Raw genomic sequence first — 25,258 nt, forward strand, 5'->3', positions numbered from 1 at the left:
TTAATGTTGATGCAACTCCCAGTACCACAAAGTGATGTAAAGTTTTTCAAACTGACACCACATGGGGACTCAAACCATACCATTTCCTGTTATTCCTGCCAAACTTGTTCTGAACACGTTCAGTCCGTGTGCTTACAGTTTGCTCAACAAGGGCATATTAATTTTTGTTGCCATTTCATTTGTGCCTGAACGTTTCAAATGCCGCAGCCCAAGAAAATTAAACGAAGCATTTCCCTTCAAATGAAATTGGACATTTTGGAATGTTAAAGAGCTCTGGAATGGGCACAACGTATTCAATGCAATCAAGAACATCGCCGAGTCTTGGAAGGAAGTTACATCTGTAAACCGCAACAGTGTGTGGAGGAAACTCTAGCCTGATTGTGTTCCTCGTTCCCAAAGGAGGAGTGAAGAGGAGGTGAGTCAAGATGTTTTTGAAAACGTTGTTGAAATGGGCAGGTAGCTGGGATTCGAGGACTTGAGAAGGAGGATGTTGATTTTTACTGGACAGTTACAGTATGTACTGTATATTTATCATTACAACTGCTATTTATTCATTAATAAGCACAACAATATCTTTTGAACCCTTATTTTGAGGAAAAAGCTGGTTTTTGACATTCTTCAGGAACATGTCTCCTCTTTATAACATTATTCTTATGGGAAAACTTGTTTCGCAAGAAGCTGATTCGCAATACACTCGGTTTTTCAGAACACATCCCGAGCGTATGGTGAGGTATTCCTGTACTTACTGATACAAGTCTTTCTCAAAGTTAGTCTTTGCAACTGTCCTTATCTGAGTCTCGAAATAAATATATTTTGTCAATGAATAGCTTGCATTAAATTTTAAAATTCCATGAATCTTCTTTAATGTCAAGCCAACTGATAGATATTGTCTCAGATTTCCTTTCAGTTCAGGTCAGGTATGGGAGCTTGCACCGGAGCAGCGCGTCGCTGCATCCACTTTCCGACGCTACTCTAGTGGCCTCCGTCTCGCCATCCTCCAAGTCGATGCCTGGCCCATTACATCCCCATTTCCTTGAGATGCCGATCAACCCACCAGTGTGGGCCCTTTAAGGAATAGCACTGGGAGAGTGGTTAGTGATGAAAGTGAGATGGCAGGCTTATTAAACAGGTATTTTTCTTCAACTTTTACACAAGAACAGTCAGGAGAATTGCCAGTAGCTGAGAGTATCTATCAAGGAGGTAAGGAAGGGCTTTTACAGAAGATCCAGGTTGGAGTGGAGGAAGTAAAGGAACAGCTAGGTAATGTAAAAGCAGATAAGGCTCTGGGTCCAGATAATATGCAACTGAGATCATTGATGGAGGTGGCTGAGCAGGTAAGCAAGATGTTAATGGATATTTTCAATCGCTCACTGGAGTCAGGACAGGTTCCAGAGTATTGGAGAGTAGCAAATGCAACACCATTATTTAAGAAAGGATCTAGAGAAGAATTGGGAAACTATAGCCCTGTTAGTTTGACCAGTTGTGGCGAAGGTGTTGGAGACATTAATTAAGGACCGGGTGAGGAACCATTTAAACAAATACAAACTAATTAAAGGTAGTCGGCATGGGTTTTCCAAAGGGAGTTCCGGTTTAACAAATCTTTTAGATTTCTATGAAGCAATGTCTGATTCGGGGATGATGGAAAGGTAGTGGACATAGTATATCTAGACATTAAGAAGGCATTTGATAAGGTACCACATCGGAGGTTGTTAACCAAAGTGAGAGCTTATGGAGTGGCTGGTCAGGTAGTGAATTGGATTGCAAACTGCTTTAGTGGTAGGAAGCAAAGAGTGGCTGTGAGTGGGAGGATGTCATGCTGGGAGGATGTAAGTAGCGGGGTACTTCAGGGATCAGTACTCGGACAATTACTATTCATTATTTACATCAACGATTTGGATAATGGAGTAAAGAGTAAGCTTTCCAAATTTGCAGATGACACAAAGCTTGGAGGTGAGGCGGATAACAGTGTCGGGGCTCGAACCCCGGACCTTGAATTACAATGCTGTAATTAGGAGAGACAGTGTCAACAACAAACATAATGGCTTATCACAGCAAAGATAATGTACCTTCACACACAAATGCCAGAAGTCAAGAACATGTCTATAATTACTCTTTAATCATCAATCAATCAACCTAACAAAGAATCAATTGAACAAATAATCATTTAAATTAATCAAACAAAAGCCAATTTAACTTGTGCACAAGCCGAACAGAATCAGGTCAGGTCAGGTATGGGAGCATGTGCCAGAACAGCATGTCGCTGCGTCCACTTTCCGCCGGTACTCCAGGGGCCTCCATCTGGCCATCCCCCAGGCAGATGGCTGGCCCATCCCCATCTCCTTGAGATGCCGCTCAACCTGCTGCAACCACGAGACACGTGGTCGGCCCATTGGCCTCCACTCACGAGACTGCCTCGCTGAAACTGGTGAGCAGGATCAACGTCAAGAAAACGAGCCACATGTCCATACAGCCGCAACTGATGCTCACGGACTATGCAGGTAACAAATCTCATCCGAGTCTCTCTCAGCAACCGCTCGATGGACACAAAATCTGACCAGCAATAGCCAATGATTCCCCGAAGAGACCTGGTACCAAAGGAATTAAGTCTCCGTCTCAGATCCTTGGTCAGAGTCGAAGTCTCGCATCCATAGAGCAAGACTGGAAGCACCAAGGACGTGAAGATTCGGACTTTCATCCTCCCGCACAGGTACCGGCAGCACAACATCCCATGATCCAGTGAATCCATGACTCCCCAGGCCCGACCCAGACGTCTATTGACCTCAGACTCACAACCGGCAGAGACATGAATATCACTGTCAAGGTAAATGAATCTCTCCAGGACCTCAACATCCTCACCATAAACACAAAAAAAGACAGGACAGCAGCATCCAAGATGTCATTGAAAGCCTGGATCTTAGTTTTGACCCAAGAAACCCGCAATCCCAGCGGCTCCGACTCCTCATTCAGCACCTCGAGGGCCCCCAAAAGGATGTCTAAAGTCTCCGCAAAGATGACTGCATCGTCTGCAAAATCAAGGTCCGAGATCTTGACATTCCCAAACGATGCACCGCAACTTGATCTCTCCGACATCCTCCCTAAAATCCAGTCCATACAAGTGCTGAAAAGTGTGGGGGCAAGTACACACCCCTGACGAACTCCAGTAACAGTAACGCTTTACAGAGATCAACATAGGCTGCAAGCAGCCCCTGCGGAAACTCTTGTCCGCGTTCGGTGAGGACACAAAGAGCAAGGATATGGTCAATCGTTGACCTCTTTGGTGTAAAGCCTGACTGCTCTGGACGCTGGTGCTCAAGCAGATGGTGGCGAACCCTATCAAGAATTATCTGAGCAAAGACCTTGCCCGGCACTGAGAGCAGCGTCACCGCTCGGTAGTTGTTGCAGTCTTGGCGATCACCCTTCCCTTTCCAGAGAAGGACAACAAGGCCCCTCTTCCAATCAGTTGGGATTATGCCTGTGTTCCAGGCAGAGCACAAAACTGCATGCAATGACACGAGTGCAGCATTTCCACCAGCCTTGAGAAGTTCAGCATGGATGCCACAGATCCCTGGAGTTTTACTCCATTTCAACCGGTTCACCGCAGCCCGTGTTTACACAAGCGAAGGTGGACCACAGTTGATTGGAGGGTCAGCATCAGGGATTGTAACACCCTTGGCGTCAAAGTCGACAGCTGGGGGATCAACCTGGTACAACCGCTCAAAGTAACCGGCCCAGCGGGCCTTCACTTCAGACTCCTCTGTCAAGAGCCTACCTCTCTCTGCTCTAACTGCAGTGCTCCGAGGGATGGGCTTGGATGAACACAATGCGCGAATTCCCCTGTAAGCGGGACGAGAATCACCTGTCCAGAGGTGATGCTCTACCCCCTCACAGATTCCTCGCACATCGGCCTCCTTGTCCACCCTTAGTGCACGTACAGTTTTACGCCTCAGCTCCCTGAACAGCTCAGCTCTGCCATTCAGCCTGGCCCTATGACTCTGGTCAATGGTATCCAGTGTCCCTTGAGAGACAAAATTCTTCTTTGCCCTGCGGTGAGTTCCAAGACATCCACCGGCAACATCAAGGACGGTGGTCTTGAAGGCACTCCACAACTCTTCAGGACCCCCCAAAGCACCCAGAAACCCCAAGTGTCCACTCAGCCTGTTCGCAAACTCCTCAGCTACTCTCTCATCCTTGAGCTTGCCAACATCCAGCCGCGGCTGGGATGGTACCATTCTCCAGGATTTAAGGTGCAGCTTTCGAGTTGCTACAACAAGCCAGTGGTCAGTATTGAGGAACTGAGCACTCCGGTAGACCCTGCAGTTCTGGACCATCCACCAGCGACCATCAACGAGGTCATGGTCAATCTCCTTTGCCACACCGCCAGCGTTGGAATACCAAGTCCAGCGATGAGCTTGTGGGCGCTGAAACCATGAACCAGCCACCCTAAGTCCATGACTTCTTTCAAAGTCAAGGAACTTTGTGCTATTCTGGTTCATAGTTCCTGGCCCATGGGGACCAACACACATCTCATAACCATCCCTATCAGTTCCAGTCGATGCATTGAAATCCCCCAAGACTAGAAGTGTATCTCGTCTGAGGCACTGATCAACCACAGACTCGAGTGTGGCGTAGAATGTGTCCTTCACGGTGAGATCACTCGCCTCAGTCGGAGCATAGACAGAGACCAGGGAAATGACACCAAAGGATTGACGAATCCTTAGTCTCATAATACGCTCGTTGACCGGTGTAACCTTAATTATCATTGGGGTCATCTTATTGGACACAGCTACAGCAACTCCTTGAGTATGGTCACCATCAGAGTGACCTGACCAAAAGTAGGTGTAACCACCCACCATTATCTCGCCGCATCCTGTCTCCGAACCTCAGAGAGTGCTGCAATACCGATGTCCAAACGCTTGAGCTCAAATGATAACAGAGACAGGTGATCATCCTCTCTTTGGGATGGGACATTCCAGGCACCCACCAGAACTGACCGCCTCAGGTTAACCCAAGGAAACCGTCTTCTGGTGGACGACACCTCAGCAACACTCCGACATACTCTCCCGCAATCTGACCCAGGGATGTTACCCCGTGGTTTCCCTCCTATCATCAAAGATTGGGGGTCCCGAAGGCTTTGCCCCAATCCCGTCATCCGGTGAGCTGCCCTGTGAAGGGAAGCTGCACAGGAGGTGCTTCCATGGAGTGGGTTTTCAGATTTTTTTTGCGTTTTTGTTTTTTTGCGAACAGAATGCTAACATGAATGTAGCAATCTGCTCTGTCTATCTTCAGTCTCCGCTGGTTTTTATATTATTTTTAGTGGAGTACACTTGAGCAAGGCACATTTGGCAGTAGCATATTTCATGGTTCCTGGCTCAATCTGTTCTTGCACAGAGCACATCTCATGGTTTAGCTGATAAGGTTGTGGGTCCGGAGAAGCACCGTATGTGGGAGTCTTTCTCTGGTTTGAAATATCATCAGGGTCCCTATTGTGGAACTCTTACAATACATCTGCATCTTCACTTTAACTTCACGCACCAGAGAGACAGAGATTTTTTCCCTCCCTCAGAGCCAGCACAATGGGTTGCGATTTCGACAGCACAGTTTTGCCGTGGAGATTTAGAAAGATTCTGTGCGCAATGTTGTTTTTTTTTTCTACTTGGCCCATGTCTCCAAATACAATTCATGGTTTATCATCACACTAATTGAACAAAGGTTAGCTGAAAGCAAGCAAGAAACAACTTTTAATCAAAATAAGATGTTTAAAAGTCCGTTTTAAACGAAAGAAAAGATAAAATGTATTTTTCAGCCCTCACATTCCTCCCTTTTGGTGATGCAAAAACAAATCTGTTTTTGCAAGAACATCAACTCAAGACTCTCAAAATAAAATCTGTCTCTGGCTTGCCATGGGACCATCCCTCTGCAGAACAATCAGGATTCGCCCTTCACGAACGCATGGCCGCCACTGCATCCGGGTGGGTAGTTTCCACGAACCCCATCAGACACCGCGATGAAGCTGGATTTTCTCTCCGGAGATGAGTCAATGCCTGCTGGTCGTACCCCCTTCATGACATCATTAAGTAGATACCAACCGCGTATGTAATCCCTATCACAGAGTTCAATCGCTATATTCAAGTCTCCAAGGCATGGCTCTGAGGGTATGTAGGGCTCCACCTGCACCCTTTTCCTCCTTCGAGAACACCAGCTCATTTCGGCATCAATCGGTGTCCATGTCCATGTCCGCACCCTCATTTCAACTGGCAGAGCACCACGGTCCGTGGAGACAGGTCGCCCAAAGAGTCTGTAAAAGAAGATTCCACACACACACACCATTTACATCCAATTAGATAACCCCCTTTCCTTACGACAAAGCACTTTTACTCAGTTTAAATTGTGAGCTCGTTGGTACGATTCTAGTGTCTCCTATATATCCCCCTGATTGTGTATTTCCTCAGCAAGCTTATTCAACATTTTCTGATTTCCCCGAATTACTTGTTGGATTTCCTGCAATGCTTTGTCATAGCCATTGATTCTTTCTTATGTTAATTTCAGTGGTTGGAAATGCTCCATTGGTCGTTCCTTTTTATTGCTTACTTGGGCACTTGTGATGATGTTGGGTTTCTCACAAAACTTCACACGCACGGTGTCTCGACCAAAAGTCTCAATAGGTTCAGTCACAATAGGTTCCTTTTCTGGAACTTCTGCTTTGTCTCCAGGTGACCTCCAGGTGAACGGTCCAGCGGAGATGAGTGGCTTAGCATGTCCTCGTATTCTGCCATCTCCATCTCCATTGTTGTTGCCTTCTCCGTGGCTGTAGCACACCGTCTCACACATGCCCTGATTAATACCTCAATACAAGCAATGACAACGATAATGGCTATAAAGCTCATGAGCCCGATGAACAACCAGTGGATTATCCAGGCTCCCCAACTACCAAATATTCCCATCAACCAAGATCCCATTGATCATCCTTTATTAAAGTCATGGTACTTCACACCTTCACCTTTAATTTTGTTAGCCAAATTATCAATTTCTTATGGATTGTCAGGAATATCGGGCAACATTCCGCACATATGACAGAACAGGTCCCTCCCTTTTCTGCCAGCAGCATATCAAGAGCGATGCGATTTTACATAACTGTCGTCCACATAGCAATTCCGCACTTGTTTTGTGAAACCCTTCGCTCGTGGTGTTGGCGAGTTTCTCCATTGATGCTGCCATGTTAATGATTTCCCTCGCACTTTTGGCAGCTCTACAAGGAGGGAATGCATTCATGAAAATCTCTCAACTTCTTAAATGGCTCTTTTTGGTCTGGTCTGTGGCATAAATGGTGATTGGTCCATAACCCAAATTCTGGGTATAGTGGGGCAACTTAGCATTACAATTGTGCATTTTGTGAGGAAAGCACCAAATTTGGCACACTAGTAGCCTATCATATTATGAACAGATTTGGATATTGGGCCATCTCAAAAATTTTGATGGCAGTGGAAAATGACTGCCACAGCCATCAGCAGCTGAATTTGAGATGGCCCAATATCCAAATCTGTTCATAATATGATAGGCTACTAGTGTGCCAAATTTGGTGCTTTCCTCACAAAATGCACAATTGTTATGCTATATTTAGCTAAGTTGCCCCACTAGTATTACATATCCCAAATCACACGATTCTGTCCATCCCACTGGCAACCATGAGTATGCCCCATATCCGCACACAAAGTAAGTTCTATTAAAAGGTGCCTGGGGTTCCAGAAGGTTATTCATTCGTATCTTTACAGGTTTCGTTGTCCTGTTAGTTCGTCCTTTCACGGTTATAATTTCATTACCAAGTTCAGCATAATATTGACTTGTTGAATTTCTCAAGTAAGGTCCTGTACACTGTCTTCTGACTAGACAAATCAGTCCAATTTATTTGTGCATGAGTTGAAAATGTGGAGGGTACCTTTCCAATCCTTCACCCTTTGTCAACCCCTTATAGTCTGTCATCTTCAGTTCAATGGGGTTTCCACTTGATTCACCTTTTGGTGCCTTAATCACGACATGCATTTTAAGAGTCCTATATTTGGGGTAATACCAGTCAGTGTTCGTAGTCCGTACAATTGTACCCCCCCTCCCCCACCCCGTTACCAACATCTTATCTCTGCCATTTCCTTTTTATCCCGCTCCAGCTCTCCATACTCAGGCCAGGACTGACCTGCCTGTTGCTTCCGCCAAACCAGAGTCTCCGGTCGTGTACGGAGTACATCTTTTGGGCAGTCTCGCATAAAATGTCCTTTTTAGTTCGCCTGTTCGAAGAACAGAGAGCTATAGCGATACCCCCGGCGTGAGCGTGAAAATGTTAAAGTTTTTGGTGCAAGTTATTTCCTTTCTCATGTTTTTATGTACCACACTATTTTTTACTGATTACAATATACAAATACATATATTGCTTTAAAATTATTTGGATCAGACTTCACTGCAATGCTTTATAAAAAATATTATTAGACTAGTCTTTTAAAAACGATAAATGTATAAACAGGCGAGCATTGGGTGGCTTTGACACCAACTCTCTGGTTTCCACACTTATAGCATTCATCCCAAGCTATTCCCCATGGGGGACCCTCCTTTTTACCCTCTCTGTGACTTTGCACCTGTTCCCAGGGAGTTCTTTGATCTTTAAAAGGCCTCCGACCTGTATAATAGTACTCCATTGCGGGATCATCGTCCCATTCCTCGTCATCGGATTCCATAGGTAATGTTGGTTTAGTTTGTCCGGTTACTCGTTCTTTATTTTGGCGACCTTGCCTATACTAGGATCGCCATCATGAGTTCTTCCTTTTTAGGTTTCTTTAGCCGGCTTGCTGACAGGAATATATGTTGGGCCGTTGTCATCAAGTCTTGGATCTGCAGCCCCCTGTAATCGGGTTTGGCTGTCTTATCGGGTCCCTGAACCTTTGGTAATAATCCCTCGACGAATAGGTATACCAGCAAGGCCCGTGGTGGTTCATCATTATTTTCGAACCCTGCGTGCAATTTACACATTCTCTTTAATCTCTCTAAATATTCGGCTGGCTCTTCCCCTGCTTTTTGCACGCAAATTTGTACTTTTTCCCAATTTACCAATGGGGGCTTTAATTCCCTCATCAATTGTGTGCACAGGTCATTAAACCGATCAATCCAGGCCTGGGTCACATGTTCCTGCTCATTTACTGGCAGCACTGGGGGCCACTGTATTGCCTCCTTAGTGCGTCTCCACAATACAGTCGTCATCAGGTTGGTAATACAGTCGTCATCGATATTCCTATATCGGTATGTGTAGTTTGATGACATATAATAAACTCCTTGAGTCGCCTTACAGCCTCCTCTGGGTTCTCGTTTAGTTCCTTCATTTGTCGTCGCATACCTTGCAAATCTGCTTCCTTCCAGCAGCGGTGCACCTCTGCTGCCGCCACTGCCATTCCCCTCACTCCCGGGACCCCTGGGGACCTATTTCTATAATTAGGCAGACTGGTGTCGCATTTGGCGTTGTCTGCTCTATCTATATCATTCAACGCATGTACTAATCCCCTATATGTTCCTGTGTTTCCTTCACCCGTTCCCCTTTGAGGTGCCTGGGTGGGGAGCATGTTTTTTTCGCTGGTACAGGTTATGTTTGTACTGTCCCACCCAAGAGTGCCATTTGGACACTTGCAGGTGGCGCAGCATTTCTCAAATTTTGCTCTATCATTGGTACTAGATGGTGTACTTGTTCTAACGTCGTTTTAGTTGCCGTGAGGCTTGTTCTCAGGCTCGCCACCATAGAACTTTCTTCTGCCTTCATAAATTGCTCCATCCACCATCCAAAAACTTCCCAATTTACCCGGGACCTCGTTACTTTCCCTTTCTCTTTCTCTTTCAGAGCCTTCCACAACGCTTCTAATGGTTGTCTATTCAACGTCCCTTCCACTGGGAATGGATGTGGTGTGTCTTTTGTCCACGCTGCCCAAAGCGTTAACTGTTCTATTGCCCGCACTCGATGCAGCTTGTACATCATCTCCGCCCTCGTTTTTGGTTATGGCGGAATTATTGGACTTAACCGGTTGCCCATTTTGCTGGAGTCATCGTTTATCCTCGGGTTTGTACTTGCGTTATCTTGGCCTTCCCCTACACTTGACCTTACTCTCCTCGGTCTTTTGTTAGCCTCACACTCCCATGCGCTTTTGACCTTAACCCCCTGCCACTGTGCACTCTTATCACTCGCCCCCTTGTGAACCTGGTTACCACCTCTACCCTTTACAGCTCGGCGTCTTCATCTGTATCCTATATTTTATGGATGCTTTTTAATCCTCCCAACTCTCCAATATTGCTTAGCCTGGGATAGTCTCGTCTTTCTGAACCACAAATGGGAAAGGGGGAAGAATTATTGGCTTTATATTAAAATTTGCAGGACACTCAAGGAATATTAATTATTTTCCCATCCAACTTCACTACAATCTCTCTTTCATTCTAGTTATTGACAATGGTAGGACTCTATTTCACAACCCCTTATCCTTACCTTCTTTGCAACAAGCAACTATTCTGCTGGGATTATTGTCTCTCTCCTTCCCCTTGTAGTTTGAGAGCCGAGCAGAACCTGGTGTGTGCTATGGTACCTCCCCAGCCAGTAAGCGCTCACCCCTCAAAGCCCCGACCGAGTGCAGTTTGTTTGCCTACCTACAATCGGGTCTTTGGTGAGCAGCTCAGCAAAGGGTAGCACTCCCTGGCCACCGGGATGGTTCACAGTCCTCTCCACATTCTCATAGGCTCCTGTGCTGGCTCGCCAATTGTCTGGGCTCGAACCCTGGACCTTAAATTACAATGCTGTAATTAGGAGAGACACTGTCATCAACAAATATAATGGCTTATCAAAGCAAAGATAATGTACCTTCATACACAAATGCAAGAAGTCAAGAACATGTCTATAATTTTTCTTGAATCATCAATCAACCAACCCAACAAAGAATCAATTAAACAAAGAATCACGAGAACAAAGAATCATTTAAACAAATCAAACAAAAGCCAATTTAACCTGTGCACAAGCCGAACAGAATGCGAACACGAATGTAACAATTTGCTCTGTCTATCTTCAGTCACCCCTAGTTTTATATTCTTTTTAGCGGAGTACTCTTGAGGAAGGCACATTTGGCGGTAGCACATTTCATGGTTCGTGGCTCAATCTGTTGTTGCACAGAGCACATCTCATGTTTTAGCCAATAAGGATGTGGGTCCGGAGTAGCACCGTAAATGGGAGTCTTTCTCTGGTTTGAAATATCATCAGGGTCCCGAATGTGAAACTCTTACAAGACATCAGTATCTTCATGCACGAGAGAGAGAGAGAGAGAGAGAGAGAGAGAGAGAGAGAGAGAGAGAGAGAGAGAGAGAGAGAGAGAGAGAGAGAGAGAGAGAGAGAGAGAGAGAGAGAGAGAGAGAGAGAGAGAGAGAGAGAGAGAGAGAGAGAGAGAGAGAGAGAGAGAGAGAGAGAGAGAGAGAGAGACGGAGACGGAGACACGGAGACGGAGACACGGAGACGGAGACACGGAGACGGAGACACGGAGACGGAGACACGGAGACGGAGACACGGAGACGGAGACACGGAGACGGAGAGACGGAGAGACGGAGTCGGAGAGAGAGAGACAGAGACATTTTTCCCTCCCTCAGAGCCAGCAGAATGGGTTGCGATTTTGACAGCACAGTCATGCTGCAGACATTAGGAAAGATTCTGTGCACAATGTTTTTTTTTTTACTTGGCCCATGTCTCCAAATACAATTCATGGTTCATCATAACACTAATTGAACAAAGTTTAGCTAAAAGCAAGCAATAAACAACTTTTAATCAAAAGAAGATATTTAAAAATAAGTTTTAAAGGAAAGAAAAGATAAAATCTCGATTTCAGTCCTCACAGCAGAGGGGGTGGTTATCACATTCAGGTAAGTATTGATACTTGCACGGATTGGGCAAAAGACTTTCAGATGGAATTTAACCTGAGCAAGTGTAAGGTGTTGAGGATGGGAATGAACAATGAAAATAGAGATTACAGGGTGCAAGGGGTAATTTTGGAACATGTCACACAGGAGAATGATCTGGGGGTGGTAATAGATACGGGAGGTAAGCAGGCAGCTACAGGTAGAGCAAATATTGTATTAGGCTGTATTTGGAGGGAGATCAATAATTATGAATCCAAAGAGGTGGTGTTAACATTGCACAGGAATTTAGTGAGGGCCACATCTGGAATATGTGTGCAGTTTTGGTCACCACATTTCCGGAAGGACATAGATGCCATAGAGAGGGTTCAGCGCAGGGCTACTTGATTGATTCCAGGCCAAGCTTGACTCAATGAGGAGTGGCTGAAGGAGACAGGGCTTTATACAATGGAAAGGAGGTGGTTACGAGGAGATATGATAGAGATGTTTAAGACAATGAAAGTTATAGATAAAATAAGTGAAGATGAATTATTCAAGAGTTGACAGTGATAGAACCAGGGGACCATAGCTTGAGAGTAAAGAAGAGGAGAGTTAAGATGGTAGTAAGGCAGGGGACTTTCACTCAGAGAGTACTTAATGCATGGAATGGTCTCCCTCAAAAGGTAGTGGCAGCAGAAAAAGTAGATAAGTTTCAATTAGAATTAGATAGGTACCTGGAAGTTATGGAGATAGAGTGGTTTGGGGATATTGATGAGACTTTTAGGTAGTTTGAGCATTGATGATGATTGATGGGTGATTGTGTATGGAGTGCTGTTGGTGGGGGTCTTGTCAAGGGGGGTTGTGTGGTTGATGTTGTGTGTTGTTAACCAAGCCCATGCCCCCTCTCTGAGGGGAAGAGAAGGGGGGGGACACAAAAAGTACAAAAGAAATCATTAAATAATTTTTTTTTTACATTTTCTTCCTTGGATCTTGTGAAGGTGGGTTGGTGTGGTGTTCGCGCAGGCATGATGGGATGAATGGCCTCCACCTGTGTTGGATTTCCTTGTTATTCTTTGCTATTCCTTGTTAACCTGCTGCAGCCATGAGGCACGTGGTTGGCCCATTTGTCTCCTCCACTCAGGAGGCTCTCTCGCTGAAAGAATCAGGTGAGCAGGATCAGCGTCAGGAAAACAAGCCATGTGTCCATTCAGCCACTGCTGATACTCACGGATGATGCAGGAAACAAATCTCATTTGAGTCTTAGCAACCGATCGTTGGACACAAAGTCCGACCAGCGATAGCCAAGGATTCTCTGAAGAGACCTCGTACCAAAGGAATTAAGTCTCTGTCTCAGATCCCTGGTGAGAATCCAAGCCTCACATCCATAGAGCAAGACTGGAAACACCGAGGACCTGAAGACTCAAACTTTCATCTTCCTGCACAGGTACCAACAGTGCTACACCACATGATTTAGTGAATCCATGACTCCCCAGGCCCCACCCAGACGTCTATTGACCTCTGGCTCACAGCCAGCAGAGACATGTATATCACTGTCAAGGTAAGTGAATCTCTCCATGACCTCAACATCCTCACCACAAACAAGTACAGACAGGATAGCAGCATCCAAGATGTCATTGAAAGCCTGGATCTCAGTTTTGACCCAGGAAACCCATAATCCCAGTGGCTCCAACTCCTCATTCAGCACCACGAGCACCCTGAAAAGGATATCCAGTCTCTGCAAAGATGACTGCATCATCTGCGAAATCAACGTCAGAGATCTTGACATACTCAAATGATGCACCACAGCTTGATCTCTCCAACATCCTCCCCAGAATCCATTCCAGAGAAGCGCTGAACAATGTGGGGGCCAGTACACACCCCTGACGATCTCCAGAAATAACTGGAAATAAATCAGTGATGGTGTCACCACATCTCAAAGCACTCTCAGTACCATAGTATAGCTCAGACATGAGATTTATGTTTTGGTGGCACCCCACAAGGACCCAGAATCCTCCATAAGTCATCCCGATTCACTGAATTGAATGCTTTGCAGATATCAACTTTACAAAGATCAACAGCAGCCCCTGCCAAAACTCAAATGTGCGTTCAGTGAGGACCCGAAAAGCAATGATATGGTCAATCGTTGACCCATTTGGTGTAAAGCCTGACTGCTCTGAGCGCTGGCGAACCCCATCAAGAATTATCCGAGCAAAGACCTTGCCCAGCACTGAGAGCAGCTTCACCCCTCAGTAGTTGTTGCAGTCCTGGTGATCACCCTTCCATTTCCAGAGAGGGACAGCAAGGCCTCCCTTTCCAGTCAGTTTGGATGATGCCTGTGTTCCAGGCAGAGCACAGATCTGCATGAAATGACATGAGTACAGCATTTCCACCAGCCTTGAGAAGTTCAGCATGGATGCCACAAATCCCAAGAGCTTCACTCCATTTCAACCGGTTCACCGCAGCCTGTGTTTCCACAAACGAAGGTGGATCGCAGTTGATTGGAGGGTCAGCAATCGGGAGAGTAGCACCCCTGACATCCAACTCAACAACTGGTGTATCAGCCTGGTACAGCCGTTGAAAGTAACCGCCCCAGCGGGCCTTCACTTCGGACTCCTCTTTCAGGAGCCCACCTTCCTCCGCTCTAACTACAGTACACCGAGAAATGGGCTTGGAGAAACGCAATGTGTGAATTCCCTTGTAAGCAGGACGAGAATAACTTCACCACAGTTGATCCTCTACTCCCTCACGGATACCTCGCACAACGGCCTCTTTGTCTACCCTCAGCGAACGTACAGTTTTACACCTCAACTCCCTGAACAACTCAGCTTGGCTCTTTGACTCTGGTCAATGGTATCCAGTGTCTCTTGAGAGACAAAATTCTTCGCCGTTCGATGAGTTCCAAGACATCCACCGGCAACATCAAGGATGGTGGTCTTGAAGGCACTCCACAACTCTTCAGGATTCCCCAAAGCATCCAGACCCCTCAAATCCCCGCTCAGCTACCCTCTCATCCTTGAGCTTGCCAACATCCAGCCGAGGCTCCCGGATTTTAGCTGCAACTTCAGAGTTGCTCCTACAAGCGTGTGGTCAGTATTGAGGAAATGAGCACTCCGGTAGACCCTGTAGTTCTGAATCATCCTCCAGCCACCATCAACAAGCACATGGTCAGTCTCGTTTGCCACACCACCAGTGTTGGAATACCAAGTCCAGTGATGAGCCTGTGGGCGCTGAAACCATGAAGCAGTCTTCCTAAATCCATGAGTACTTGCAAAGTCAAGGAACTTCGTGCTATTCTGGTTCACAATTCCAAAAAACTTGGGACCAACACGTGTCTCATACCCATCCCCATCAGTTCCAGTCTGCATTGAAATTCCCCAAGATTAGAAGAGTATCTCGCCTCTTTAAATGTGGTGTTCACTGTGATGAATTAAGCAAGTACAGTGTTCACTGTGACGGATTAAGTAAGTACGGTGTTCACTGTGGGGTCATTCTCACATAATTGACAGATTGATGTCACATGTCTTTGAGTGGCCTCATTTCATGAAATTTCAGGCATTTTTGGCAAAGTTATGGACGATATATCATTGCCTGGGTAGCGTTCAAATAATCCCGTCATTTGAGATCATAAAATTACAATAAATAGGAAAAAATGAGTTTGTTCTCTCAGTCTGATGCAATTTTTGCAGTCAATACCCACAGTACCATGTTCAAGTCCCAAAAAAGCATCAATAAATTCTCCAAATTTTACGAGAATTCATGTGCGGTTCCTTCTTAATTCAATATCTTCCGTATTAGAGTCTAAATACCACCGAAAACTGTACAAGTTTTGCAATACAGTGGATTTTGTGCCCGTCACTCAATTTTGTCATTACCATAACGAAAACGCCCTACCGGTGAATGTTAGAACTGTGAGCCAATATCGTGGCGTGGCGTTCGGTTCTTGTACCGCCATTTTTAGAATTATTTTTCAAGTTTGGTCGTGCAGTTTGGGTGCACAAAGTCCTTAAAAGTTGGCAAGGTGAGTCCGTATGCTTATTCAACGTCATTACCTTACATGCCCGATTGACCATACATTTGAATTTCAACAGATATTATGTACACTAACGTAGAGAATGCTTTTAAATGCTAAGGTTTTTGACAATTCGCGGTGTGTCTGCTTCCCGGTCTGGCCATTACGAGGCGTTGTATGTTGATTTCGTCATTACCGTAACACCACTACCGTAACGTTTTTGTTTTGTTACGGTAATGATGATTTGTGTTACGGTAATGATTTTTGCACTTTATGTCCACAATTTCTCATCAAACATGGTGATATTGATTTCTTATTGATAACTTTTTCTTATGTTTCTCAATAAACATTATGGAGATAGAATATTCTTGGCATCTTTGACGTCTCTTGAAAACATCATTGTCGGATTTACAAGACCTTTCATTTCCGTTACGGTAATGACTCAATGGCCATAAAGCACTGAAATCGCAGTGAAAAATCGGCAAAATGAGAGGTAATTCAGTGCTGCTTTCATCAAATACACCTGAAACTACATCCCATTTGCCACATTCGGACCTGAAAATTTTAATCTTGTTTAAAGAATTTTCTCATGTTACAACCTGATTCCGTCAGTTATGTTAGAATAACCCTGTGACGGATTAAGTAAATGGTTTATTTACTTTACACTTCCCGAAACTCAACAGAATTACCAATATTAGTCACCAACCGATCATTCCAACCTGGAAGTTCATCTGCCCAGCACGAATCGCAGCAACGCCCGTTGGACGAACCGTTCAATTTCAAAGTTGGGACAGGAGGGCGTTCCACTCGGGCTTGAGGCCCCACTTGGTTCCTTCATCCAACAGATTTGGCTATTTTGCAGGAGGGTCTCAAAAGGTTTCAAGACAGATCTCTTGGGGTAGGTCCCAAAGCATAAACACTGTAAGAGCTGGAACAATGATGAATTTGACGCTTGAGTTTCCAGCTCCGTAACTGTATTCGCCTGCTCCAATCACCATCTTGCGAGAGGAGTCCCAAAAGGACAATTGATTGAGAGCGCAATGGAGCTACAAAACAAAGATGAAAGAGATGTCAGGTAGAGCATGATGCATTCAAAATCCAGCCCCCCTATCCATAGGTTGCCCTGGACACATCAAATTGCCCATTTCATTCAGGTTAAAATTGACAATCTTAATCAAAGTTCAAGTAAATCGGATGAAAATTGATTATTTTTCAAATAGAAATTGATTATTTTTAGAGTTTGACATTGAGTTGACTTTTGACCTCAAAAACAGATGCTTTCCACATTCAGTGATACATTATGCAATTGCTGCTTCATTTTCAGGTGAGTCAGTTGAAAATTGACGATTTTTCAGATGAAATTTGAGTTTAGAATTTGTACTTTCAGTTGACCTTTGACCTCAAAAATCATTGTTTTCCCAATTCAGTCATGGACGACGCAAAATCCTGTTCAACTTTCAAGTTAATGGGATGTATATTGATGATTTTTCAGATGAAATTTGATGATTTTAGAAGTTTGACCTTGAGTAGATCTTTTGGTTTTTTTTCTTTTGCATACATTGTCGAGGCTCGTGCAAGAGGTAACACACAATGCACACACAACAAGAGGGGCGGGAGAAGAAAGGACAAAACAGTGGGGAGTTTGTTCCAAAGGTGGGGAAAAAGGCAATTGAAAGAGTGAAGGTGAGCAATGATTCGTGATTTTGGTAGTTTTACCAGAAAGGGGTTGTTGGCGGTACTTGATTGATCTACAGAAATATGGGGTGGGGGGAGGGGGGTGACATATCACAGACAGAGTAGGGGGGAGCGAGACCGGAGAGGAGACGGTAGAAGAAAGAAAGATCACCGTCCTGCCTGCAGTGAGAGGTGCAAAGACTCAGCCTCACCGTGGGAGATAGCCTGGTGTTGGCTTAGTGGTTAGGGTGGTGGCTTCGGATCCTAGGGTCCTGAGTTCAAGTCCCATTGGGCCGCTGAATTAATACACCAGGAAGTTGACTCAGCCTGTCATCCTTCCGAGGTCGGCAAAATGAGTACCAGTGCACTGGTAAGTGGGACACTGCATCAGTGGCATAGCCGCGTCCCAAACAATGATGCAACCAGCAGCCACAGGCTGCACTCGATAGAGACCGCGGGAGATACCAATGGCTAATGACCTTTTGACCTCAAAAATAGTTTGTTTCCCAATTCCGTGGTGCAACGTGCAAATCTTGTTCATATTTCATGTGAATCAGATGAAAAATGACGATTTTAGTAACGTGACCTCAAGTTGACCTTTGATTTCAAAATCAATGGGCTCCTCAGTTGAGACTACCTTTACACCTTGGAAAAATTTCAACAGTCCATCGCTCTTGTTCGCTTTTGTTGTTTTCAGCACCAGGAGAGCTGCTCAATCGTGATTTCGTTCAGTTTTTAGAAACCCTGCAGGGGTGCAGTTTATATTTCATTATTAATTATATTAATTTGTTTTTATTGATGAACTTGTGCAATTTGTTGTCTCGATGCCTCCCATCAGTAAAAGGTTCTAGATCTTGCTCCTTCGACATCATACAAACGTATGGATTGTAGTTGAAAGATTCCAGTTCATAATAGCGAACGTAGTGAGCTTCAGACTCAACACGTGCACATGAGAGAATAGGAAACAACAACAACACAATACCCTGGCAATTTGGAATCCGTGTCGTCGGCTATGACCCTTTTGCTTCCGGTTTTTGTCATGGGGAATGATGCGTCCCGGGAGACAAAGGCATCGCCGGAGACATGAAAGACCCAAATATCAGAGATGGTGTATATTTCCTCCACTGATTTTAATAAAGATATCTCCCGCATCGCCAAAAAATAATTTTTAATCGTGATTTACATTATTTGATCGCTGATCCCAAATCTAGGCCGAAGTAACCGGAAATTGCAGCATCGTCTGCTATGCACCTGACTGACCTCAGATCTGCCAAAATCATCAGCTGTGTGGTTGTGAACAAGTTATTGGTAAAGTCAGAAGCGAATGTAAGAAGAATTCTACGTTCGCTTCTCGGCTTTGCCTATTCCAAATTAATATATACCATAAAAACCATTTCTGTTGAATATTTGTTTTGGAAACAAAATGAAAAGCAGATAAATCACATTTTTCAAGTGTCAGCAACAAAATTGTGGTTTAGTCACAAATCACCTTATCAATTGGAATACATTGTGAACAGCAGGCAGTCGAGCATGGAAAACGAACCAGAACATGACACTTGTTAATATGATACATTATTTGTGTGTTTCAGTAGCTTTGCAGCTTTCCAAGACAAAACTGAAACCAACCGAAATACCACGTGACACAAAACCCCGATGTTCCAGGTGGAGGTGACAGGTGAAGTTGATTTATGTTAGAAATGGATTTGTGAATTCCACAGATATTATTACCTTGGAAACAACCCTCAAACCTTTTGGTAAATAAAACTGAAATAAAATGCTCCGACCTCCTGAACTGACACCAATGAGGTTCCCAAACATGATTAACCTCCGCCATCGAAGATGAATGGAGGTTACTGTTTTCACCCCTTTCTGTTTGTTACTTACGAAATCTAAAGATTTCGTAAGTATATTGATGACTTCCGTTTCTGTTTGTTTGTTAGTTTGTTTGTTTGTTATCTTGCCAAAACAAAGTTTTTGCAAGATATGTTAGTCAGCTTGTATGTTTTTTTTATTTTTGTTTTTTTCTTGTTTGTCTGTAATCACGTATAAAAAATTCTGCAGAGCACAGTTCTCATTGGAAATTTTTGTAACTTCGCATATCAGAGGCCTATAGAGGTCCCTTTCAGTGCACAAAATTTTGAAGGTCAAGGTCACTTTGTCGCAAATCAGGGGAGTCGACGAAACCCTTGTTTTTTGAATAATTTTGATCAGATCGTCTTCAAACTTCATGGGAATATAGTTCATGTTCTGGCGCTCAGCTGATTAATTTTTGGTGGTGATTGGCCTTGACCTTCATGGTTAGCGCCTGAGGTCAAACATATTTGACCCCAAGGTCAAATTTTCAAGTTTTAGGAACCGTATCGTGTAGTACCTCAAATTGAACACCTTGATGAGTGCTTTCTCGATATGTCAAGCTTGAGACATTATGACGTCATTTGGTGACGTTATGAGGCAAACATATTTTTCATGGTTACTCTGTAGAACGATTCTCATCGGAATCTCTCGTAGGCAGATATTCCTTAAGGAGTCGCTCCTGGTGGATAGCAGCTCTGTTCACCTCAGTGTGACCTTAAAGAAGTCACACGTGGTCACCTTTTGGCAAGATACAGGTCACCTTGCGGGTGACATTGGTTTTTATTTGTTTGTTTGTTTGTAGGCACGATAACTCGAGAACGGAAGAAGCTACCAATGTCAAATTACACCACGTGATTCAGGAGGGTGATGGCAAGTGCTGATTATATTTTGGTCGAAATCGGTCAAAGGTCAAGGTCACAGTGAGGTCAAATATTCGATTTTTTATGGTTTGGTACAGATAACTCGAGAACAGAAGAAGCTACCAATGTCAAATTACACCACGTGATTCAGGAGGGTGATGGCTAGTGCTGATTAGATTTTGGTCAAAATCGGTCAAAGGTCAAGGTCACAGTGAGGTCAAACATCCAAAAAATGATAACTCGAGAACGGAAGAAGCCACCAATGTCAAATTACACCACGTGATTCAGGAGGGTGGTGGCTAGCGCTGATTAGATTTTGGTCAAAATCGGTCAAAGGTCAAGGTCACAGTGAGGTCAAACATCCAAAACATTCGATTTTTGATGGTTTGGTGCAGAATCATCGTAGAAACTTCTGGTTTGCGTCGCTACCTTCTCGAGAGACAGCTTTTATTAGACAAGGTCAGAGGTCAAGTTGACGATTTCGTAAGTACCAGTCTATGACTGCTTGTTTGTTTGTTATCTTGCCAAAACGAAGTTTTTGCAACATATGTTAGTCAGCTTGTATGTTTTTTTTGTTTTTTTTTTGTCTGTAATCCCGTATCGATCACTCTGCAGAGCACAGTTATCATTGGAAATTTTTGTAACTTCGCATATCAGAGTCCTATAGAGGTCCCTTTCAGCGCATAAAATTTTCAAGGTCAAGGTCAAAGGTCAAGGTCACTGTCGCAAATCAGGGGAGTCGACGAAACCCTTATTTTTTGAGTAATTTTGATCGGATCGTCTTCAAACTTCATGGGAATATAGTTCATGGTCTGGCGCTCAGCTGATTAATTTTTGGTGGTGATCGGCCTTGACCTTCATGGTTAGCGCTGGAGGTCGAAAGTTTTTGACCCCAAGGTCAAATTTTGAAATCTTAGATACCATATCGAGTAAAACCTCATATGAAAGCGCTTAATAAGTGCTTTCCAGATCTGTCAAAAGTTTGACGCTATGACGTCATTCGATGACGTCATGACGAAAAAACGGATTTTTCATGAAAATTTTATTTCCTCAGTTCTCATCAAAATCTCTTGATATTTCATGTACAACGGTCCTGGAGAGATACCATTAACCGTATGAAAATATAAAGATCAAGGTCAAAGGTCAAGGTCACAAAAAGGTCAAGCATCAAGGTCGACGAAACCCTTATTTTTTGAGTAACTTTAAGCAAATAAATAGGTCACTCATGTTCACATTTTGGCAAGATACTGGTCACCCTGGGGGTGACATTGGTTTTTTATTTGTTTGTTTGTGAACAGTATTACGGAAAAACTCCTCGACGGATTTCGACGAAACTTGGTTGGGGGGTGAGGTCTGGTCCAAGGATAATGCCATTAGATTTTGGACTGGTCCAAAATCCAATATAGCCGCTGTGGCGGCCAATTTGAAAAAATATTTGAATTTTTTTTTTTTTTTGCATTTCTACGTTTTAAGTGATTTCCAACCCCCCCCCCCACCCCCTCCAAAAAAAATTGTTAGAGAAAAAAAATTTTTGCAACTTTTTTTTCAACAAAATTTCGATTTCTTTTTTTTGCATGTCTACATGTTTTAAGTGATTTCCAACCCCCCCCCCCCCAAAAGAAAAAATTTAGAGAAAAAAATTTGCAAATTTTTTTTCAACAGAATTTCGATTTTTTTTTTATTTTTTTGCATTTCTACATGTTAAAAGTGATTTCCAATAAAAAAACATGCCAAAATTATAATTGTGGCTGATTTTGGAACTTCAGGTGGATATACCCACGTAAAATCAATTTCTGTCTCAATGAATCTAGTTATGACGAATGAATTGAGTATGTAAAAGTTAAAAGTAAAAGGGAAAGTTGAAAATTATAACTCTGTGAGCACTGTTGACGTCAAATTGAATGAATAGGATAGCAGTATTGGCGGCGGAGGTTTTGCACTCCACCGAGTGCTCCCCCTCAAGTTAACCTCCGCCATCTTCGAAGATGGATGGAGGTTACTGTTTTCACCCCTTTCTGTTTGTGAATAGTATTATGGAAAAACTCCTCGACGGATTTCCACGAAACTTGGTGGGGGGGTTAGGTATGTTCCAAGAATCATGCCATTAATTTTTGGACTTGGTGCCCCCCCCCCCAAAAAAATTTAGAGAAATTTTTTTTTTTTGCATTTCTACATGTTTTAAGTGATTCCCAACCTCTCCCCCCCCAAAAAATTGTTACCCCCCCCAAAAAAGAAATTTTTTTTGCACTTCTACATGTGATTTCCAACCCCCCCAAAAAAATTGTTACCCCCCCAAAAAAAATTGTTAGAGAAAAAAATTTTTTTTTTTGCATTTCTACATGTTTTAAGTGAATTCCAACCCCCCAAAAAATTGTTAGAGAAAATTTTTTTTTTGCATTTCTACATGTTTTAAGTGATTTCCAACCCACCCCCACCCCCACCCCCCAAAAAAAAATTGTTAGAAAAAATTTTTTTTTTTTGGCATTTCTACATTTTTTAAGTGTTTTCCAACCCCCCCCCCCCCAAAAAAAAAATGTTGGAGAAAAGAACTATAACTGTCAGCACTGTTGACATTTAATGAATAAGATATAAGGTTCACTTGAGTGACCAAAGCAGTATTGGCGGCGGAGGTTTTGCATTCTCCCGAGTGCTCCCCCTCTCGTTTATCAATGCAACGCTCCAAGGGGACAGGAGTTTTTAAAATCCCAGTTTTATGAGGGATACACACGGAGTCTTGTCCAGCATGTCAGAGAGATGGGGATCAAAGTGTCGGATCTGCCAGAAATCATATGTTGAACCAGATCCATCCTGACTCTGTAAAGCCGTGCTTAGATTCCTCACATAGAGTGGAAAACCGTTATTAAATTGTCGGGAAACCTATTATGGTTCCTTGGGTGTGATGTGCGAGATTTGACGGGTGGCATAGATAGAGCCTCGCGACTCTGACAACGCCATCAAAACCAATGCAAAAAAAGAAGAAGAAAACATTGTGCGTTAACAGGAAGGACTTGATAACGAGGAAACACTTCCGGGTGATCTCTTGTAAACATTGTCCTGTGATTACCTCGTGGTCGTCGTGGTCGGGGACCAACTGATCTGAAGAGGTATTTTTGGATTCTTTATTTAATCCTGAGAAATATGTGTAAAACGTCAATTTAAATATAAAATGATTTATTTTCGTTGACGATCGGGAATGAATACAAGTTAAAGCAGTTTTTAATGTGAAATCGGTAAAACCGAGAAACGAACAAAGAACCGGAGAAAATAAATAAGTGAAGAAGATGTAGAGAAATCCAAACACATTGTGTGAGGTTGAGAGTTACATCGCATTGTTCATCATTTCATTGTTATTTTGGTTGTTTACCTCACGTTTACATGTTATCTATAGATAGAACTCTCCGTTCGTTATTTAATGTACGTCGAGGTTTTTCGTTGTTGATTTAATGAGGTTTTTGAGGGAAACCTTCTTCCTCATCCCAAAAATGATAACAAAATGATCGTGTGGATCTTTTCATCCTTGGTTAAACGAGCGGCCATGGGCGGGAGTTCCCTCCTCGACCCACCTCCGGTACAGAACGTGCTTCGGCAGACATGGTGATTTATTTTATAATCATTATTTTAAAAACAAATTGTATTTATCACAACACGTGGTACTTCACGTCGTTCGTGTTCGTTCTTCGTTCCGTCCGCCACCGTAGAGGAAGGAGGTGATGTTTTCACCGATTTATATCTGTTTGATTGTGTGTAGGATGTCTCAAAAAATTGTGGATGGATTCGGATGAAATTCTGTGGACAGGATCGGTGTGTGACAAGGACAAAGTGATTAGATGTTGTTGAAGATCTGGATCCAGACCCAACTACGAGAAGTTTAATTGATTTTTCACCATTGAGAGATGGATAGCACGAGTGTATATATATATATATATATATATATATATATATATATATATATATATATATATATATATATATATATATATATATATATATATATATATATATATATATATATATATTGTACATAAAAACGAAAATCCGACGGCGCTCACTGACACTTCCTCACTCATCGGCGACTGACAGCTTCTGCAGGCGGGAAAATATTGTTGCGAATTCGCGCCCGCCGGCGTGCGATCAGCCGCTCGACTCGAATGGCGGCCGCCTCGCCCACTGGAACGGACAATTCCGTCGTGACCCTCTCGGAACAACGCTGGGAGCTAGTCACGGGTGGGGGTTTAACCTCACCACGATCGTGCCAATTGCCCACCCGCGCAGGATAGGGTTGCTCGCCAAATTCGATCTACCTAAGTACCTGCGCGAATGGTCGACCAGGCGATCGTACCACGCCACAGGCCGACTCGGACACGAACCGCTTAAGCGGTCCGTTCCGTGCTGCAGTGACAACCGAGCGGTGTTATCGTCAGCCTTGACTGTTCCGATTAATTACCGGGATGTTACACCCACTAAGAACCCCTTACGTGATGCAAGATGGAAATTCAAATGAAGGAAAGGACGCAGCGAAACGGGGAACAAGTTCACACAAGCACGTTTATTCACACACACACAGATAAGCACGTATCCACAGCAAAAGAAAAATGCACATAAAAAAGCAAAGGAAGAGTTAAAACCAACTACGCACACACACGGCAACACTTAAACAGTTCTACTTGTCAGACAGGCGCCACCCACAGTCATTCACACAAACCCAGAGACAAGAAAAGTGGCGACTTCCCTGTGGGCCGTCGAGTCCTCCTCCCACGTCCGTCGGCGTGGTCGCGCCTGACCCCGACTCCTCTCGCGGTCTGCGAGCTCTCTCCGGCGTGGTGCACCGAGCTCATGCCTCACGTAGCTCGCGTCGTCCGCCCGACAGCTCGGACGGGGTTTTGGGGAAACGGACGGGGTTTCCGGCGCTATATCCGCGCGGAAGCGGGGTCTCGGGACCGCACCGACAGAAGACCAGACCAGACCACCAGCC

At 44.0% G+C, this 25,258-nt stretch overlaps 1 protein-coding gene across 1 annotated transcript in view; it reads left to right on the plus strand.

The window, feature by feature from the left end:
- The window catches only part of LOC147029099 (uncharacterized), a 126,918-nt gene that overhangs the window by 51,133 nt on the left and 50,527 nt on the right, over positions 1-25,258 (plus strand). Inside the window, exons 5-6 of the mRNA XM_085876578.1 lie at positions 8,160-8,230; positions 9,130-9,279. Coding sequence (XP_085732704.1) covers positions 8,160-8,230; positions 9,130-9,279 — 221 coding nt within the window. The remainder of the gene's footprint in view (positions 1-8,159; positions 8,231-9,129; positions 9,280-25,258) is intronic.

This window comes from Eptatretus burgeri, chromosome 4 (genome assembly GCF_056783735.1).
Source record: "Eptatretus burgeri isolate ZD-2024b chromosome 4, Ebu_testis_v1, whole genome shotgun sequence".
Classification (NCBI taxonomy): Eukaryota; Metazoa; Chordata; class Myxini; order Myxiniformes; family Myxinidae; genus Eptatretus; species Eptatretus burgeri.